Source organism: Mytilus edulis, chromosome 14 (assembly GCF_963676685.1).
Source record: "Mytilus edulis chromosome 14, xbMytEdul2.2, whole genome shotgun sequence".
Lineage (NCBI taxonomy): Eukaryota > Metazoa > Mollusca > Bivalvia > Mytilida > Mytilidae > Mytilus > Mytilus edulis.
The window spans coordinates 56,963,917-56,984,210 of NC_092357.1; the positions used below are offsets into that span (position 1 = coordinate 56,963,917).

Sequence of the window (20,294 nt, forward strand, 5' to 3'; positions counted from 1 at the left end):
AAGAGTTGTCTCATTGGCACTCATACCACATCTTTCTATATCTATATAACAAAATACATACCCTTCTTCCTAAAAATTTACTGTTTCGAAAAATCCTTAGGAAATATGCGATCAGAAATGTCCCTAATGTTAAAATCGTAGACATTAGAGCTGTATTGGGTCTATTTGTAACCTCCTTGTAATGGAGGTATTTGTTATAATGAGTATCACTCTCAGCCTCCTCTTGAAAAGAATCATTGGCGAACGTATATCCAGGCAACGAAGTCACATTTAACACAGAATGTAGGGTAACATTGCTGTTTGACGACAGATTAGTCAAATTGTCTTTGGCACAGTAATCTAACAACAATGGATGATCCTTGAATGTCTGAAAAACACAAACAAAATATTGTAAAACAGAATAATACAACATTGTACAAGGAGAAGAATTCGTCAAAGTGAAAAATCACTTGTTTTACAATGCTATCAAAACTGTCATTTTTAGTCTTTAGTTTTCTATGTTGTGTTTTGTGTATTATTGTTTTTCTATTTGTCTTTTTTTTCTTTTTTTAGCAATGATGATGTCAGTTTATTTTTGAACTATGAGTGACGTTGTAATGTTTATGTTAAATTAATGTTTATACTAAACGGTTAAGTCATTAAGAATAATTTCAAGTCTCACCCAGGGCTTCCAAAACGGTCATATATTCCAGACATTTGATTAATGTCCGGTAAAAGTCAAGCTGGGCAAAGCATGAAACGGTCATATACATTTTAGTTTTCAAGGCTTTTTCGGTCATTTTAACATAAGTCACGATCTTTTTGACCCAACCTTTTGCCTTTAACATCTACACATTTCCGATCATAAAAGTGACATGATGATTAATTACTATCAAAACAACCCCTACTTCAATACTTTCTAATTTTAATCAAGGCTAATTAGTTGTTGGACAGGTGATATCTACCTGTTCAGTTGACAGGTAAACTATGTTCAGTACCGGACATCGTATAAATTGATTGGCTATTCACAATTATTTTCTTACATTTCAGCGGTTTGTAGCTCATTGATTTAGTCCAAAAGATTAAAATTATAAGAAATTAGTTTATCTACATGATTTGATAAAAAATTTTAAAAGGTTTAAATGAAAAATCGTCAGAACTATGTCGAATGAACTAGAACACGTGTGCGCATGTGCAAAGGTGGGAAATTTAATTATGCATCCTTTATTTCTTCAAAATGCTAAAATTATCATTGATACCTGTATCTTAACGTTCATTTCAAGCATTTTGTTGAAGAAATAACGTGGAAAGAGCTTCTTCACTCAGTCATGCTTTGCAAATGTACACGGATTTTACGTATAATAATTTCAAGTCTCACTCTCACCATTTTTTTGGGGGGGGAGGTGGGGGGGGGATGGGGGATATACTGTCAACCACGAAATTATTGCCAGGTCTTTAACATCTCTATAATAGGGCTGTGTGAATATTCCAATAATAAAAACTCCCATTAAGTAATCTGACACATATATGTGTATGCAGTTTTTCCTGTAATCGCAAAAATTATTCTCTCATGTCAAAATCGTTGTAATAAATGCAACAATGATTTCTGAATACTTATGTTTTTGTGATCTGTTATTCATTTGTTATTTCAAGAAATAATTCTTTAATAGTGTTTGTCCTTTTAGAAAAAAGTGTAAACTGATGTTAATATCAATTAGTACCGCTTGATGATTTGGTAGAATTAATTCACCATGTATCCACTTCTTTCAACATCAGCAATCCCTTGTACAACATCTGAACATTGAAGGCTTCAAATCTGCTGTTTTGCAAATATTTTTATCACTGCACAACATGAAGATAGTTTTACCAATGTATGGAGGGTGATCCGTATTCCATACTAAAAGTCTAAGAAGGATTCTGCGAATCTTTTGGCCACATAAAATTTCAAACGAGGACCTCTTCATCAGATACCAGCAACAAGATATAGCCACAACAATAATAAGAAGACGCTGGAGGTGGATTGGGCATGTCCTGCGGAAAGACCAGGAGGATATCACAAAGACAGCACTCCACTGGACCCCAGAAGGTAAAAGAAAGAGAGGAAGACCCAAAATGACATGGAGAAGAACTGTAGAGGCAGAGGCTAGTAAATACCAACAGACATGGGGCACACTACAGAAAACTGCCAACGACAGACAAAAGTGGAAAATCTTCGTTACTGCCCTACACGCCAATGGCGTACAAGGGCAGTAAGTAAGTAAGTAAGTAAGTAAGTATGGAGTGTATACGATATCTTTCCACTCCAGACAGTTAAATTGATAGATAGTAACATGGTAGTTAAACAGTGACTATAGGACATGTGTTTTTTTTCAAGGCTGTTTATATGTTATCTATTAACATCAGACTCTGACTTTTCTAAAACGGACTTTTACTGTGTGTAAACTGTGTGTTTTTGTTTATCCTACATTGGCTAGAGGTATAGGGGGTGGGGGTGGTAAGATGTCACTTAACATGTATAACCCAGATTTTTGCACCATACCCATGTCCAGACCCTCTGGGCTTTGTTAGTATTGTATGTTTGTTAATTTTAGTTAGTTTAAGTTTTGGAGTTTAGTATGACATCCATTTTCACTAAACAAGTATCAATTTTTTATTTAGGGTCCAGCTGAGGGACCTCCATGTACGGATTTTCAAGCTGCATTGAAGATCGATTGGTGGCTGTAGGCTGTTATCTGATCTTTTGTTAGGTTGTTCTCTCTTTGACATATTCATCATTTCCATTTTAAATTTTATTAAATTCACATCATTTCACCTACTTATACCACTTGGTAATAGATGCCATACTACTATGGTAATGTAAAAATATTTAAACATGAACATCCATATAATAATTCAATTTTGGATGTAACATGTCTTCTGATTGGATGAAAGTGTTTTGTCTATCAGCTCATAGACACAATTTTGTCATGTTACCATGACGTCATCAACGTTTTTATCATTATTTACTCCTTTTTAGAATTAAATCATAAGGAATGACTACGCAAGTTATTCAGTGTAAACCACATTTTTGATGTTATTTCTTCATAGACAGAAAAATTATAACATTCTAAAATTCCTTACCTCATCAATTTTCTTGATGACCTCAAAAATGAAAATGAGCGAGATGAGAATGGCAAATATTTCTTCGGTAAATCTGGAGATATGACGGACGAGGACACTGCTCTCTGCTGCAACAGCTACTATAGAGATCAACATTACCCAGAATCCTATCCATACCCGCATCGTCAAAAACTCTATATTATTATTCTTACAAAACTGAAAGTAGAAATGTAAGAACATTTTACAAAACTGAAAGTAGAAATGTAGAACATTTTACAAACCTGAATGAAGAAATGTAAGTACATTTTACAAAACTGAAAGTAGAAATGTTATGTAATTTTTACAAAACAACTAGTAATACATTTTCACAAAAATGAAACTAGAAATGTAATGAAAGGTTTACAAATTTTACAAAACTAAAAGAGAAAAATGTTATAAAATCATAAAATGTTGAGAGAAGTACCTTTTTAAATTTAATTCAGTATTAAAGGAGTTCGCTTCTCAGTTTCAAAGTTATTAACTTTTCAAAACACTAGTTTATATTGATAGGGGATTAATAAAGGAATCCAAAGAGCAAAGAAAATATACAGGTCACCGTGCTTGTTTTCGAGATATTATTCACTCTTGACTTTTCATAGCTTTATCATTGACAAGTTGAAGTTCTCAAAAACTGTTAAAAAGTAATTAAAATTTTATAAGACTTTATACATGTGAAAGATTTACATTAAGAAAAATGGGGGTTACTGGGCAATTTTTTTCAAGGCATTCAAATGGATAAAACCAGAGGATCCGAAAATCTGACAAAAAAAATCAATAACAGGACAAGCCAGCTTCCTTAAACGAATAGATAAACAATGAAATTGAGGCTTAAACTTACCATATAAAGGGACTGTTCAAAAACCAGGACAGGTCCAGTAGCACCAACAAGCATTAACGGTTGTCCTGCTAACAAAGCAAATATAATCCCACAAACAGAAGTGCTTATCACAGTTTCTTTGACACCAAGATAATCATAGGTCTTCTCACCTGCAAAAAACACAAAAGACGGTGAAAATTGTAAAATTACTTAATAATGTGTACCATATGTTAAATATTGTGGATTCAATTATTTTTGTGGGTATCAATTTTCATGCATTGCTGAAAATTTGCATTTTTCATGGACATTAGATTTTGTAGTTTTGCCAATCTCTGTATGCAAAGCCTATAGGTTATTCATTGGAAATTTTTGTGGTTCACCTGTACCCACGGTATCCAAGGAATAATAATCAATCTACAGTATTGTTATTTAGTATATTTTTTCTTCAATCTTTTACTCGCTGGTCATCAGATACTAAAGTTGTCACATAAAAATCATCATCTTCATAGGCAAAATAGCAATAAACAGGTTATCAATGGTCTTTCAAACTCCAGTTTTTCATTGAATTTGATCCAATAGATTTGACATGGTTTAGATATCTAAAAATCTAAACCATGGGGATGTCATCTGCTTTAAAATTGTGGGCATTCAGAAAAGGAGTACATCAATTCCCCCAAAACTGACATATTTTCATTGAATAATTTTGTAAAACAAATAGACAAACAATCATCAATGACTTACAATACTTGTCCAACAAAAATACCTTGCCTCTGTAACCATACATGACCTATAACCCTTTCTACCTTCCCTGACCAATTATAATGGAATAGTCCTAAGATAACTTACTGAGAGGATCCCTTCCACACTCCCTGACCAATTAAAATGGAATAGTCCTAAGGTTACTACTGAGAGGACCTCTTCCTATCCTTCCTAACCCATTATAATGGAATAGTCCTAAGGTTTCTGACTGAGAAGACCCCTTCCATCCTCCCTGACCAATTGTAATGGAATAGTCCTAAGGTTACTTACTGAGAGGACTCATTCCTACCTTCCCTAACTAATTATATTGAAACAGTTCTAAGTCTATTTACTGAGAAGACCCCTTCCTACCCTCCCTAACCAATTATAATGGAACAGTCCTAAGATTACTTACTGAGAGGATCCCTTCCACACTCCCTGACCAATTATAATGGAACAGTCCTAAGTCTACTTACTGAGAAGACCCCTTCCTACCCTCCCTAACCAATTATAATGGAACAGTCCTAAGTCTATTTACTGAGAAGACGCCTTCCTACCCTCCCTAACCAATTATAATGGAACAGTCCTAAGTCTACTTACTGAGAAGACCACCAAATGCAATACAGGGAGCGAAACAGGCAAAAAATATAAATACAATGGCTGCCAGGCATTTCAGATTAAATCCGTCCTTAAAATCACTAATATAGTGAGGATAACGTCTTTTTATGTCGTAATAAAGTCCACCAAATATCTTTTTAGTCCTTTTCAATGGATCCAACGGAATTTTATCTTTTTTCTCCTTCTCTAGAAGAGCTGAAAAGAAAATAGGATCAGAATTTAATAATTTTTCATTTGAATAATCCAATTTCATTATCATTTCTGTATCTGATTTCATAAGGTAACAATATCTATGACAACATAACAAATTTCAAGGATGGAGCTTTTAAAATCATTGATTATTTTAACTAGTGAAAAACATCCCTTTGTAGCCAATATAGAGGCAATTAATATCACTTACTCTTTTATTTTCCAAAAACACCCAACCTTAGTTGAGAATTTGAAGAGCCTTATCTGTCATAACAAGAGACAGTTAAGGATGTTTGCTCCTCCATTTTTTGATTTTTTGCCAGATTTTCGAAATCCTCTGGTTTTATCTATGTATTGTCATTAAAAAAATTTGCCCACTAACCCCTACTTTTCTTTTCATAATTTTATTACATAAAGTTTAAGAAGCCATTTTTCAAAATTTTATAAAATTCTTGTTATTTTTTCATAGTTTTTGAAACAAATAATGTGCCAATGTTAAATATATGAAAAATCTAGAGAGAATTATTTCCCGCCAAATTTTCAATGGCTTATATCTCGAAAATGAGCACACGGACCTCCATTTTTTTTATATTTTTTGAGTTTCTTTATTAATATACCACCAATTCATAATAGTCTTTTGAAAAGCTTGTTATTTTTTAACAGAGTAGCGAACATCCTTAATATAGGTAGTTAAATTCAATAATAGTTTACTGTGGATTCATTTATATTCATGGGTACCAATTTTCTTGGATTAAGGAAAACTGACATGTTTGTGGATATCTAATTTCATGGTTTTGCCAAAGTCTGCATACAAGCCTATAGGAAATTTGTTATTCGTTGAACATTGAATTTCGTGATTTACTTATACCCATGAAATCCACGAAAATTGGTATCCAACGAATAGTTATGAATCCACAGTATATTTCTGTCAAAAGTCAGAAAACTTGATCTCACGAGTGGTGGTCAAGCAGAACCTTTGGCATTTTAGGTCCAAAGTGCTCTTCAACTTGACACTTTATTTGGTCTTTTTAATTTTTTGATTCAAGCGTCACTGATGAGTCTTTTATAGATGAAACCAGCCTCTGGCATACACATTTAGAATCCTGGTATCTATAATGAGTTTCTTAATAGTTCATAAATTTATCAATGAAGAACTTTTAGAAAAGTTTATTAAAAGTGAGGTCAGTACCAAAGCACTGAACCATACAAAGAAAACACTTTCACCTTTTGAAAAGTTTTCCCAAAAGACCAATTATAAATTACCTTGTTTTTCTTCTTCCTTTTGTTGTTTTTTCCTTTTCTGTCTTGCCTTCTTCCTTGCCATATCCATAATAGGCAAGAGTGTCTTCTGGTCCCAGTCTCCAGGTGGCAGTACTATGGATTCATCAAGGAATTCATTAATGGCACCCAACAATTCACCTCGACTTTCAGCTTTGTAAGCAACATCATGAAAATGCTGAAATGAGTAAAGTTTAACATTGAACATATTGTTGTTATGTATATTGTCAAAATGCAGACCTTTTTTTATGTTTTTTTGGTTACATCTTCAAATTCAAATGAAAGAACGGTAAGACCAAGCTCACATACACCATGCCTTAATTTGTAAGCTATCCTGGCAACAAAATTTAAAAATGATTTTTTGAAAGTATACTTTGAGAAATAACATGTCCAGCATTCATTTCAGTTTTTTTTTCCTAATTAATCAAATTAACAAAGAGGCTCTATCAGGATAACCCCCAAAAATGTGTGTTGTGTGGATATAAGATTTTCAAAATTTGCCAAAATTTGCATACCAGTCTAAAGAACTAAAGTTTTTTTTTTTATCTATCTATACCTATGAAAATTTGTTTCCCACAGATAAAAATAAATTCACAGTACATTCTAAACTTCATGTCACTATTTTTTCTCCCTACAGGACAAATCCTCATTTTCTACAAACCATTTCCCATCAGAGATTTCATTTAAATACGAAACTTCCCCACCCCTGAGAACTACCACCCCTCCCTTTACAAACATTGGTAAACCTTATACCTGATTGGACATCAGGGTAGATATAGATCGACCAACTTCATGATAATCCATTCCACTATTCTCCGGTCCGAGTAACAGAAACAGAAACCGAACAGGAAGTGGCACCTCAGTCAGATTATCGAGGTATTGACCCTCAGCCAATCGGACAAAAGCTACAGCTGGTTTAGTCAGGTAATCCACACATCCTACGAGTACTGTTGTAGCTTCTGCTCCCTTTGGGATCCTCCTCATTATATCCTGGATGTTCTTTTGACGAGGGTCCTGAGCTGGAGCGATTCCAATATGTACACCGTCTGATGGCTGTAAAATCAATAAACACCATTTTGCAATAATTTTTTCAATTCAATAATAGAGACAGCTATTCTTGTCTAAATAGGGGTCATTAAAGATTTAAATACATGGGTGAGGGGGGTTTGGAGCCAGTGGTTACATTTTCTTTTATTGGTGTTTGTGGTCTAAAACTAGAGGGTCCAAGGACCCTGTGTCGCTCACCTGATATTTTTATTTACAATTGTTGCATGATAAATGCAACTGTTGTACTGTCGTTTAGTTTCAGAGATATAATACTAAAAAGTGCATTTGAAACCTATGTTTTATTTCAGCCATGTGGGCAGGCAGGGTCATCATACACAGTGGTCCCTGGATATCCTAGTGGTGATTTAAACCAAGTTTGTTTAAATTCGACAGTTGTTTCAGGGGAGAATTTTTGTAAAATTTATCTAACAAGAAATGTAAAGTAATGAGAAAGTTGTGAAGTAGTTTTGTTGTTGCGTAACCCCCCCCAACTTTGCCACCAGTGCAAGGGTTGTATAGCCAGCTGAGGTCGTGAAAAACTCTCTTTCTTTTGTTGTTGCAGATAGATCTTGACCTGATAAACAATTTTACCACATGTCAGATTTGCTCTAAATGCTTTGGTTTTTGAGTGATAAGCCAAAAACTGCATTTTACCCCTATCTTCTATTTTTAGCCATGGCGGGCATCTTGGTTGGTTGGCTGGATCACCGGACACAATTTTTAAACTAGATACCCCAATGATGATTGTGGCCAAGTTTGGTTTAATTTAATCCAGTAGTTTCAGAGGAGAAGATTTTTGTAAAAGATAACTAAGATTTACGAAAAATGGTTAAAAATTGACTTTAAAGGGCAATAACTCCTAAAGGGGTCAACAGACCATTTTGGTCATGTTGACTTATTTGTAGATCTTACTTAGCTGAACATTTTTGCTGTTTACAGTTTATCTCTATCTATAATAATATTCAAGATAATAACCAAAAACAGTAAAATTTCCTTAAAATTACCAATTCAGGGGCAGCAACCTATCAAAGAGTTGTCCCATTCATCTCAAAATTTCAGGGCAGATAGATCTTGACCTGATAAACAATTTTACTACAGTCAGATTTGCTCTAAATGCTTCGGTTTTTGAGTGATAAGCCAAAAACTGCATTTTACCCCTATGTTCTATTTTTAGCCATGGCGGCCATCTTGGTTGGTAGGCCGGATCACCGGACACAATTTGTAAACTAGATACCCGAATGATGATTGTGGCCCAGTTTGGTTTAATTTGGTTTAGTAGTTTCAGAGGAGAAGATTTTTGTAAAAGATAATTAAGATTTACGAAAAATGGTTAAAAATTGACTATAAAGGGCAATAACTTCTAAAGGGGTCAACAGACCATTTTGGTCATGTTGACTTATTTGTAGATCTTACTTTGCTGAACATTTTTGCTGTTTACAGTTTATCTCTATCTATAATAATATTCAAGATAATAACCAAAAACATCAAAATTTTCTCAAAATTACCAATTCAGGGGCAGCAACCCAACAACGGGTTGTCCAATTCATCTGACAATTTCAGGGCAGATAGATCTTGACCTGATAAACAATATTACCCCATGTCAGATTTGCTCTAAATGCTTTGGTTTTTGAGTTATAAGCCAAAAACTGCATTTTAACCCTATGTTCTATTTTTAGCCATGGCGGCCATCTTGGTTGGTTGGGCGGGTCACCGGACACAATTTTTAAACTAGATACCCTAATAATGATTTTGGCCATGTTTGGTTAAATTTGGCCCAGCAGTTTCAGAGGAGAAGATTTTTGTAAAAGTTAACGACGACGGACGCAGGACGACGGACGACGACGGACGACGACGGACGCCGGACGCCAAGTGATGAGAAAAGCTCACTTGGCCCTTCGGGCCAGGTGAGCTAAAAAAGGTGCTGCCTTCCCTTAATGTGTTAAATCTGAAATCTGGGTCTTAAATTTTGAAATTTAGAACATTGATTAAAGTTGTCTAAATTACAAAATGTAGCTTTGAATTTTTGTTGTTTCTTTATTGATATTTTTCATTTGATGTGTTTCAATAACTTTTGGGATAATCAACAACATTACTGTAATAGACTCCTTTTAATTTCTGACTTGCATAATACTTTCTTGTGAATGTACTTTGCTAACAGAAACATTTTTTACTTCAAAACATTTAATGGAAGGGGGATCAAAATACCCATATTTATACATCAGACTCAGGGTTGGCAAAGTATTACTAGCCCAGGTTTTCCCGGGCTGGGCAATACTCCCAGAAATGGGTATTACTGGGCAATACTTGGCAATACGATTTTTTAAGCTTATTTCAACAATAAATAGTAAAGACTTGTTGTAGTTTCATAGTATTATAGCTAAATATATACATTTTATACAGATAACCATTGAGTCATTTCTAGAAGATAAACCAGATGCTCCGCAGGGCGCAACTATATACGACCGCAGAGGTTGAACCCTGAACAGTTGGGGCAAGTATGGACACAACATTTAAGCTGGATTCAGCTCTAAATTTGGATTGTGATTAAATAGTTGACACAGCATAGGTTTCCGACACAGAATGAATGTTGTCTAATGAACTTAAAAATTTTTTTTTGCCTTTGAGCAATTCACTATGCTGTTGAATATTAATCCTCTCAAAAAAATGTTTGAAGAAATTTTCCTTTTATTTATGAAATCTGAAATGAAAAAAATTTACCCCCCCCCCCCCCAATTTTTTTTTCACATCCCCCTTTCCCTTTTTCCAAAACTGATCTCAATTCAAATTCCTAATGGAGTTTGCAACAATAACTACTCATTTAAATACATCATAAAATATTAAAATGTAAAATAAAGTGCTTGTTATCACTGAATGGTAAAGATTGTTTTAATTCATCAGTTGGTAGTAAAAGTGAATATACATTGTATATTGTATAAAACAATGATTTAAGTTGATTCAACTACTATTCTAGACAAAGAAAGATAACTCCAATTGAAAATTTCTTGCTATAGCACAATATTGTGCAATTAGATATTTCTTGCTATTGCGCAATACTGTGCAACTGAAAATATTTGCTATAGCACAATACTGTGCAATTGAAGATTTCTTGCTATCGCGCAATACTGTGCAATTGAAAATTGCTTGCTATTGCACAATACTGTGCAATTGAAGATTTCTTGCTATTGCTGAATACTGTGCAATTGAAAATTTCTTGCTATTGCACAATACTTAATATAATAATTTTGGATCCTGATTTGAACCAACTTGAAAACTGGGTCCATAATCAAAAATTTAAGTATATGTTTAGATTCAGCATATCAAAAAAGCCCAAGAATTCAATTTTTGTTAAAATCAAACTTAGTTTAATTTTGGACCCTTTGGACTTTAATGTAGACCAATTTGAAAACGGGACCAAAAATTAAGAATCTACATACACAGTTAGATTTGGCATATCAAAGAACCCCAATTATTCAATTTTTGATGAAATCAAACAAAGTTTAATTTTGGACACCGATTTGGACCAACTTGAAAACTGGGCCAATAATAAAAAATCTAAGTACATTTTTAGATTCAGCATATCAAAGAACCCCAAGGATTCAATTTTTGTTAAAATCAAACTAAGTATAATTTTGGACCCTTTGGACCTTAATGTAGACCAATTTGAAAACGGGACCAAAAATTAAGAATCTACATACACAGTTAGATTCGGCATATCAAAGAACCCCAATTATTCAATTTTTGATGAAATCAAACAAAGTTCAATTTTGGACCCTTTGGGCCCCTTATTCCTAAACTGTTGGGACCAAAACTCCTAAAATCAATCCCAACCTTCCTTTTATGGTCATAAACCTTGTGTTTTAATTTCATAGATTTCTATTTACTTATACTAAAGTTATGGTGCGAAAACCAAGAATAATGCTTATTTGGGCCCCTTTTTGGCCCCTAATTCCTAAACTGTTGGGACCAAAACTCCCAAAATCAATCCCAACCTTCCTTTTGTGTTGATAAACCTTGTGTTTAAATTTCATTGAATTCTATTCACTTATACTAAAGTTATTGTACGAAAACCAAGAATAATGCTTATTTGGTGCCTTTTTGGGCCCCTAATTCCTAAACTGTTGGAACCAAAACTCCCAAAATCAATCCCAACCTTCCTTTTGTGGTCATAAACCTTGTGTCAAAATTTCATAGATTTCAATTTACTAAAACTAAAGTTATAGTGCGAAAACCAAGAAAATGCTTATTTGGGCCCTTTTTGGCCCCTAATTCCTAAAATGTTGGGACCAAAACTCCCAAAATCAATCCCAACCTTCCTTTTGTGGTCATAAACCTTGTGTTAAAATTTCATAGATTTCTATTCACTTTTACTAACGTTAGAGTGCGAAAACTAAAAGTATTCGGACGACGATGATGCAAGACGACGACTACGACGCCAACGTGATAGCAATATACGACGAAAAATTAAAATTTTTGCGGTCGTATAAAAATTCAATTTCATTCTCTTCTCTACTTAAATTTCATGTAGGCAAAATACAAGATTTACACATTTTAAGCCTCCTTGTTAATTTCCAAGCATTTTATTGCAGTGTTTATGTGGATTGTAAATTAAATTGCTATATATGCAATCATGATTGCTAAATAAACACCCTACAGGGTCTTGTCATTAACTCTTATAGAAATGAAAAGGCTGATTATTGTTATATAAACATATCTATGTTCTAATCTGAATAATTACTTATTAATTAGTTATGTACATTTGTACATATAAATCATTTCAAAGTAATTTTTATTACATGTAATTGGTCAATTCTTTATATTAGCTATATATGGTTGAAAACAAAAATCTCAGAGTTGTTAGAATTATTCTTTCTCAAATGTATAGTATAGACTTGTACATTTGTACATGTATGTCTTATAGGACTCTCAAACAAGTAAACGTACATGTAGTTATAAATAAAAATAGGTTTATATATATCTTAAATGTATTGCATTTGTGTTTGATAACTGAATCCTCTTTAAAATTCAGGCCAGTATTCTTTATTACCCAGTATTGCCCAGTAAAACCCAGTAAAACCCGGCTTTTCCCTTCAGTATTTCCCACTGGGCTGGGCAATACTCATAAAACTCGGGTTTTTGCCAACCCTGATCAGACTGGTTACTGGCATTTTGGATTTTTATGTCATGGATGGAAGCTCCATATCCTGTGTTTTTCTATTATAACACTGGAAACTAGTTATGTTATTTTGTACTCCATGTCACATGTCAATCATGTGATTAGGAAATTATCATACCATATTGTTGTCAACATCGACTTTAACAAATTCTAGCTTGCCCTTGTTATCATGGTTCTCGTCCAATAACTTCTCCCTCACTGAATCCTGACGACTAAAGTTCTTGTCTTTGTGATCAAGACTGTTTCGAGATGCTTCTGAATTGAAACTAGCAGTCGACAGTGACTTCATCAAGGAATGCTTAGTACTCTGATGTCTGAAAGGAACGTATACTGCATATTCATTTATGAACTTAATTGATGAATATTCATAAAAGAAATAATGAATGTCTAAAAGGAACAAATACTAATATATTAATTTATGATCATACTAAATAATTTGAAAGCATATATAATATTTTATTAAGAATCAATAATATAAAGAAGAAATTATTAAAGATTAAAAAAGTAATTGAATGAATATTCATGAGTGATAAAAAAAATTAGAGAATAAACAACATATAATGCATATTCATGAGTCATCCTCATATTAAATATTCATTAGAGTAGGATTTTTGTTTTGAAATTGTTAGAGCTTGATGTGGTCTGATGTACTGTGTATTTGATGTGATTTCTGTTATCTTAGTTATGTTTTTTTCAACGAATAAATATATTTTATCGACCATGTTATAATGAGTTTGATGTCGCACATGATAAATCATTTGTTTTCTTTTGTCTTTTTCACATTTAAAATTGTTTCGCAGTATTCTTCAAGGGGCATTTGAACATCAAGTGATATAAAAGAGCTATTGCATCAGGCCTGTAGCCAGGAATTTCCAAGGGGGGTTATTTGGACTCCTGAACTTGAGTTTAACAGTCACAATTTGAACAGAACGTTGACTTTTAACAGTGCTTATTTGGTTTCAAGGGGGGGTGGTCCGAACCCCCCCTGGCTACGGGTATGTGCATGATAATTGGTGAATGCATTGCATATTATACAAGGCAGATAATACTCAAAAAAAAAAAAAGTGATTTAAAAGATAACATCAGGAACAATAAATATTAGATTCTATATTCTAACGACAAAATTCACAAGGACATAAACATTTCTGAACTAATCCACAAGGATTTTGTAAAACTAAACATATCAAGCTGAAAAAAAATCTGAAATCATGAATGATCAATATGAATAAACGTGAGAGCTAAACGTTAAAATAAAATAATTAAAAAAAACATGGCTGTAATGCAATTAAATGAAACAAACTTAATTTTACAACTCATTACAATATTCTAATTTAGTAAATATAATTTAAAATGAATCCAAATTCTTTAAGAGTAGACTTGATCACTGATTTCATTTATTTTCAGATATTTATAGCCATCATTGAACTTGTGTTCTGGGGTCAGACATTTCAGTATAAAACCTACACAAAATCACCTCAGAAGCATTTTCTATTCTAAACTTAACCATCACCACATTCCATTATATGTTTGTAAAAATTCAAACTTTCAATTTCGTCTGATAATTCTTATTTCTAAATACAGTAATTAATAATGCATTCCAAATAAGGAGGAGGGAGGTTAAGGGAAAAGCATATTATCAGTCGACAGAGTGTTTTAACAGTATTTAAAATTGGAAGCATCTTATGAACATGAGTTACAATTTTCAAATCAAATGATCTATTTGGATTTTGGCAATTGAATATGATGATTGAAATTGAAGGCTAATAAACACTATAATTCTTTTTGGAAAAAAATGATGGGTACCCCCAAATTTAATATTCAAATAGTAACTAATATAAATATCAATTTCTGCTGAATTAAGGTGAGACAACACATGGATATTAGACTCAAGTAATGAACTTAATCTCCATCAAATTCAGCTGATCAAATTACAGCAGACGCACTTGAGTGTGTACAATGAATGAAAAAGTCAGGTTTCCATATTTGTTTGGTGGACAATGAAATCGCCTTGTTAACTACCTATCAAAAGAGTTTCTAGGTAATCAATTTTGTGGGACTGATGAAAAAAGTTAAATTAAAACATCTAGACCAGTGTTCTTTTTCTCCATTTTTACAAAAGTTCATAAAAAAAAATTCATGGTTCACCAAACATAATAGCACACTCTGATTGGTCAGCTGTTATTCTGTAAATGAAATAAAATGTGCAGCATTAATTTAAACCAAAACTGATAAAGGTGCTCATTCAGGCATAGACCTTATCGCTATTTGGAAATCTGCGCCACTTGACCCTAGAAGCTGCGCATCTTGAACCTAGAATCTGCGCTTCTTGAACTCATACAACAATCACATTTCAGCGTCAGATATTTTCTATTCTGACTTCAAAATTTATGTGAACCTTTGTGATGTCCAGTAATGGCGGACAAATAGCGATAAGGTGCATTGTGAACATTTACGATAACTGAGTAAAAACAAACTAAATAACTGGTTAGTATAAAAAGATAGAAAATATGCATAAATGTAGTTTTGTCCACCTTAAAATATTGTTGTATTTTTACAATTAAAGCTTGTAGATTTAATACATTTTCTCTTTCTACTTTTTTTATTTTTGAACCAATGTTAAGTTCTGAGAAAATCTATTTCTTGGTCTTATCCAATTTTACATATAAAAGTCATGTGGTTACAGGGTTTTCATGAAATATCAAGTTATGGGAAATGTTACCATAACCTAGGCTTTTGTCAGAGTTAGTAAGCCCAAAATAAAAAAAAATAATTGAATATTTTAAAAGGAAATCTGTTAAAATCATTATCTTTGCTTAATTTGGACTTCACAAGATTTGGCAGACACACAGAAAAATGTCACATGACATGACTTTTGACCCTTCACACAGAAAAGGGGGACTGTCCAGAACTTTCTTAATGAAGTATATAAGTTTTGGACAGACTACATACTGTAGGACAATCTGATACTCATCCAAGTAAGAACAAATGACAGCAGTAAAATCAAGCTTACCGGTATAAACTGTGTAATTTGGCACAAAAATGAACTGTTTAACAATGATTTTGTTGAGTGCAGAAAACATATAACAGTGTATTTTTTCCACAGATTGCACCAAGTGTAAACTTGATTTTATTTATTTTTGTTGCTTTTACTTGACCAATTGGCCGTTTCAGAATCTAAAGCATCATGGGTAATTTCATTGTTCGTACCCCAAAATGAAAATAACGTTACGCCATTGGTTGAATTTCCATTGTTTATAACGTTTTAAACCAATCAAAACGCTTTGGTGTACGTTTTTGAAAATATTACCCAGCATGCATTAGATTCTGAAACGGTGAATTCCAGAATGTGTTATCACAGAGCAGGTAACCAGTAGTATATACTCATTAATTTAAAGTTGGTAATATAAAAATGGTCTTTTGAAAAGTTTCAGTTAAAAAAAAAAATTCCTTTGAAAAATATAATTTACTTGATCTAAACATAATACCAAATAGAACTTCCTAGTGTTTTAAGCAATACTTAAGGTGGTACCCAACACTTTCACTAAAATTAATTTGACTCGTTTAATTTTCATAAAATTTTTACAAAGTATTTACTTTGACCCTTTAACAAAAATATAAAAAATTGAATAAAATTTGAACCAAGCGTTTTATCAGAAAAATTACACTGGTTATATAGCAGTTTGACAAACACTAATTTTGATCATTGAGAAGCTTTATATTCCCTTAACAACACAACGTAATTAAAACGTTTAGCTGACTTTACAAAGTTATCTCCCTGTAGTGTTAGGCACCACCTTAAACAATTAATGTAAAACAAATTGAAATACCTCTATTAAAAAAAAGTAATTAATAATAAAAACAATATTTTTGATTATGGACAAAACTGCTAAAACTAAAAGAAAGAAATAAACAACTAAAGCCATGTTAGTATGCTGACTACTATTACCATGGTTACAAGTAATTAGCTAAGTTCATATTCAAATTCAAAGGTCAAATTCTATTACATAGATGTATTTAGATTATTTGTTTTATGAATGTTTGTAAAAATCTATTTTCATTCAAATATTTAATAATTCATTTTGAAGAGACATTTCCGCATCTGCAAGATTCTTACTTTGATTAAAAAATTCCCAAAGCTTCTTATTTATCAGAAAATAATATAGTCTTTGCATTTTGTAAAGGTTTGATTTTTTTATTCGGATAAATTATAAAAAAAATTATCAAGTTTAAGAAACCCTGACTTCATCTGAACTAAAAATGCATATTGTATATTGTTCTTTAGATATAAATGAGCCCTCAGCTTTAAGCTTTTTTTTTTTTTAAATATCTGATCATTTCTATAATTTCAGCATGCAAGCAGATTGGTGCATATGACAAATTTGGTTGCATATCTATATGCCCAAAGCATTCAATAAAAGCTAATGGGTGGATTATATAGCAAAATACTATAGAAATGAGACATTAAAAAACAAAGTTCGTCTGCTTGTGCTGAGATATGAATATAAAAAAAAATCAAACCAAATGATAAAAATGATTTTTCAACCGTTTTAATTTTTTCACAGCTCAAATTCATCAATAAAAAATTTGATTAATTGATTTTAATAACTGTCAAGAAAATAACACCCAAAAGAACAACTTTCACTCCTATATATGAAGGTTTTACAACTTTTACTGATTACCCGGTAGTAAAATTTTCTTTTTTTTAGTCCATAAATATTAGACTCTAGATAGAATCAATCATTCTGATCAATTATTTTACAGAAATTGAGCGAAGAAAAAATGTTTAATGAATATCAAACATTTAACAAAACAGATAATCTATAAACATACAATCAATAAAATGACCCATGACCTCTTGAATTTGAATGCATAATTAAATATGGTTAATAAATATATAGGATTCCCAAGAAGAATGTAACCATGGCAACCATGGTATATCCACCTGTATCTGTCTAATCCACGTAGATTCATATACGAAAAATTCCGTCGGATAAAGTTTTCTCTTTGACCAACATGTCTGAAAAAGGGATGTAACTCTTATAATATCCTAATTAAACAAAATGGCTGAAAGGCCATGCTGTGCATACATACATTTCCATAAAGTAACAATTAAACAAAATATGACTTACAAATAAATCAGAACATATAAGTCTTGTAAAAAAGGCAACCCACTTCCAGATTTGATTTTCCTTGAAGGCTTTCATGCAAGACTGATTTTCCCGCCAAAACAATTTCACATGCTCTGACAATATGGCACATTAGCAACCATAGAGAGCTGATGTAAAGAAACAGGTATCTTAAACCTGCTGTTAAAACCAAAGCAACAAGAGGCAACCAAAAGCAAAGAAATGTTTATTCCATATGGACCAAACTTATGTGGTCCTTTGTCTGCTTACAAGATTTGGACCCCACTAATCACCAAAGTACACATCTTATTGGACCATTACAATTTTATGAGGGTCTGGTGGCATTTACAGAATAGAGAATAACAAACATGATTGATTAAATACCAGAAAAATGGGCCTAAAAATAAAGAAAAGATAAAGGGGTGGTAGAGATTAGAGAAATATGGGCAAAATTTATGAATAAAAAAATTAAAGAATACAAGAACCTCCCCCACCCCCCATTCTAGACTCTCAGATATGTTATGAAAAAATAACAAGTCATGCTAACAAATCCTTAGACCAAAATAATCATCAACTTTATAACAAAACAATAACATTACTATCTACTAAACATTAATAACCTGTTGACAAAATGACACCTTGACCTAGGGTGACCTTTATTCCTGCAAGGAAGCAATTTCTATTTATTAAAGATACTGTCTCTAATTTACTTATTAACAAAATGACACAATAACCTTTTGATGTACTTTGAATTTGTCCTACAAGAAAACAAACTGCTTTGTCTTTCCATGAGCATTTTGATTCTCCAAAACAATTTAAATCAAAGTCTTGTATTTCTTTATGGTGCAGGGGCGTGGTTTTTGAAATCAAACTTTCTTCTTCAGAATAATTACATTAAAATTGTTAAAAAGCACTGCATACAATGTAGAAATGGCAGTTTATTTTTTTAGGATTCATTCCAGACTAATGAGAAATGTTATAATGAATTTCCAGCCAATTACTTTAAGCTATTAAAGGGAGATAATAAAGAAACTCTTAAGGGGAGATAATAAAAAAAAACTATTAAAGGGAGATAATCACTTGTTATAAGTTATACCACAAACAGGGCGTGAAATTAATTTGCAAGTTAATTATGCAAACAAATTAATGATCAAAAGCTTATCAATGTTGTTATTTATTAGAATGGTGATATATACACACATGAAATATTTTATCATGATTTTTATTTTTTTTCTCCTAAAAAAACTGGAATTAATCTATGTAGTTCACTGAAATGATTGATGCATATTCATTGAAAGATAGTTTAATGAAATATTATAACTGATGGCTGCTTTAGAGATTAATAAACATGTTGATATTATTTAAATGATTTTAAGAGAAGAAAATTTGACTAATTTTGTTCTTTTACCAATGTCGGGACAAAATACCAAATATTTATTCTAAGAATGTCTTTTGTAGCAAGGTATGTTTCTGTATCTGTTGAACAGAAGCTTAGTGGGTGATATTTTAAATGTCTTGAAGACATTTATAAAGACTGACGTTTTCTTTTTAAAGGGAAGGAAAGCTTAAATCTTGATTAATGGCACCTATGGCTATGAGGTTTTGAAAAATGTAATTATGAAAATCTGCTCAAAAGACAGACAAATCTAACAAAACCTGGAACATGATCTGATTTCAGAGAGGCCACTACTTCCTTAAAGCATTTTTGTGGTAAATCTAGGTTAAAATTCCTTGACATTAAAGCTAATTTGCAAGCTAAGTTACTTACGCATTGTATGTGAAGCATTTGCATATCTGAATATTCATATGCTACTATGTTTAAAAAAGCTCAAAATAAAATCTAATTCAAACTTCTTCTGTTTACTGCTAAATTCAAAAGCCATTTTCTGGGAATGCAAAAAGCAAAATGTAAAAACTGGTAGATATTTTTTTATATACATTATGTTCTGACACTTCTATCTTAAAACCCATTAAAGACTAAATGTTGACACAATAAAGACTGCTGGATCCTAAATATTGTCACGTTTTCCACGTATTTCTTCATTCACAAAGTCTAATCAGTTAATAAAGTTTTAAAATTATCCAGAGTTCCTCATTATTATTTTATTGTAAAATAGCAAAACTGTGACGGTCCTTTGCCAAATTTTGGTGGTCAACACCTTTCAGAACCACCACATTTTAAGAACGTCAG

At 32.3% G+C, this 20,294-nt stretch overlaps 1 protein-coding gene across 19 annotated transcripts in view; it reads right to left on the bottom strand.

The window, feature by feature from the left end:
* The window catches only part of LOC139502424 (band 3 anion transport protein-like), an 83,725-nt gene that overhangs the window by 10,401 nt on the left and 53,030 nt on the right, over positions 1-20,294 (bottom strand). For 12 of the 19 annotated variants that reach the window (XM_071291889.1, XM_071291884.1, XM_071291881.1 and 9 more), the window contains 8 exons: positions 17,920-17,994; positions 13,096-13,291; positions 7,511-7,810; positions 6,743-6,935; positions 5,273-5,485; positions 3,956-4,104; positions 3,100-3,294; positions 62-367 (listed from right to left, as the gene is read on the bottom strand). In XM_071291889.1, the coding sequence (XP_071147990.1) occupies positions 62-367; positions 3,100-3,294; positions 3,956-4,104; positions 5,273-5,485; positions 6,743-6,935; positions 7,511-7,810; positions 13,096-13,291; positions 17,920-17,994 (1,627 nt within the window). The remainder of the gene's footprint in view (positions 1-61; positions 368-3,099; positions 3,295-3,955; positions 4,105-5,272; positions 5,486-6,742; positions 6,936-7,510; positions 7,811-13,095; positions 13,292-17,919; positions 17,995-20,294) is intronic. The other 7 variants (XM_071291893.1, XM_071291896.1, XM_071291891.1 and 4 more) reach the window with 1 other exon arrangement.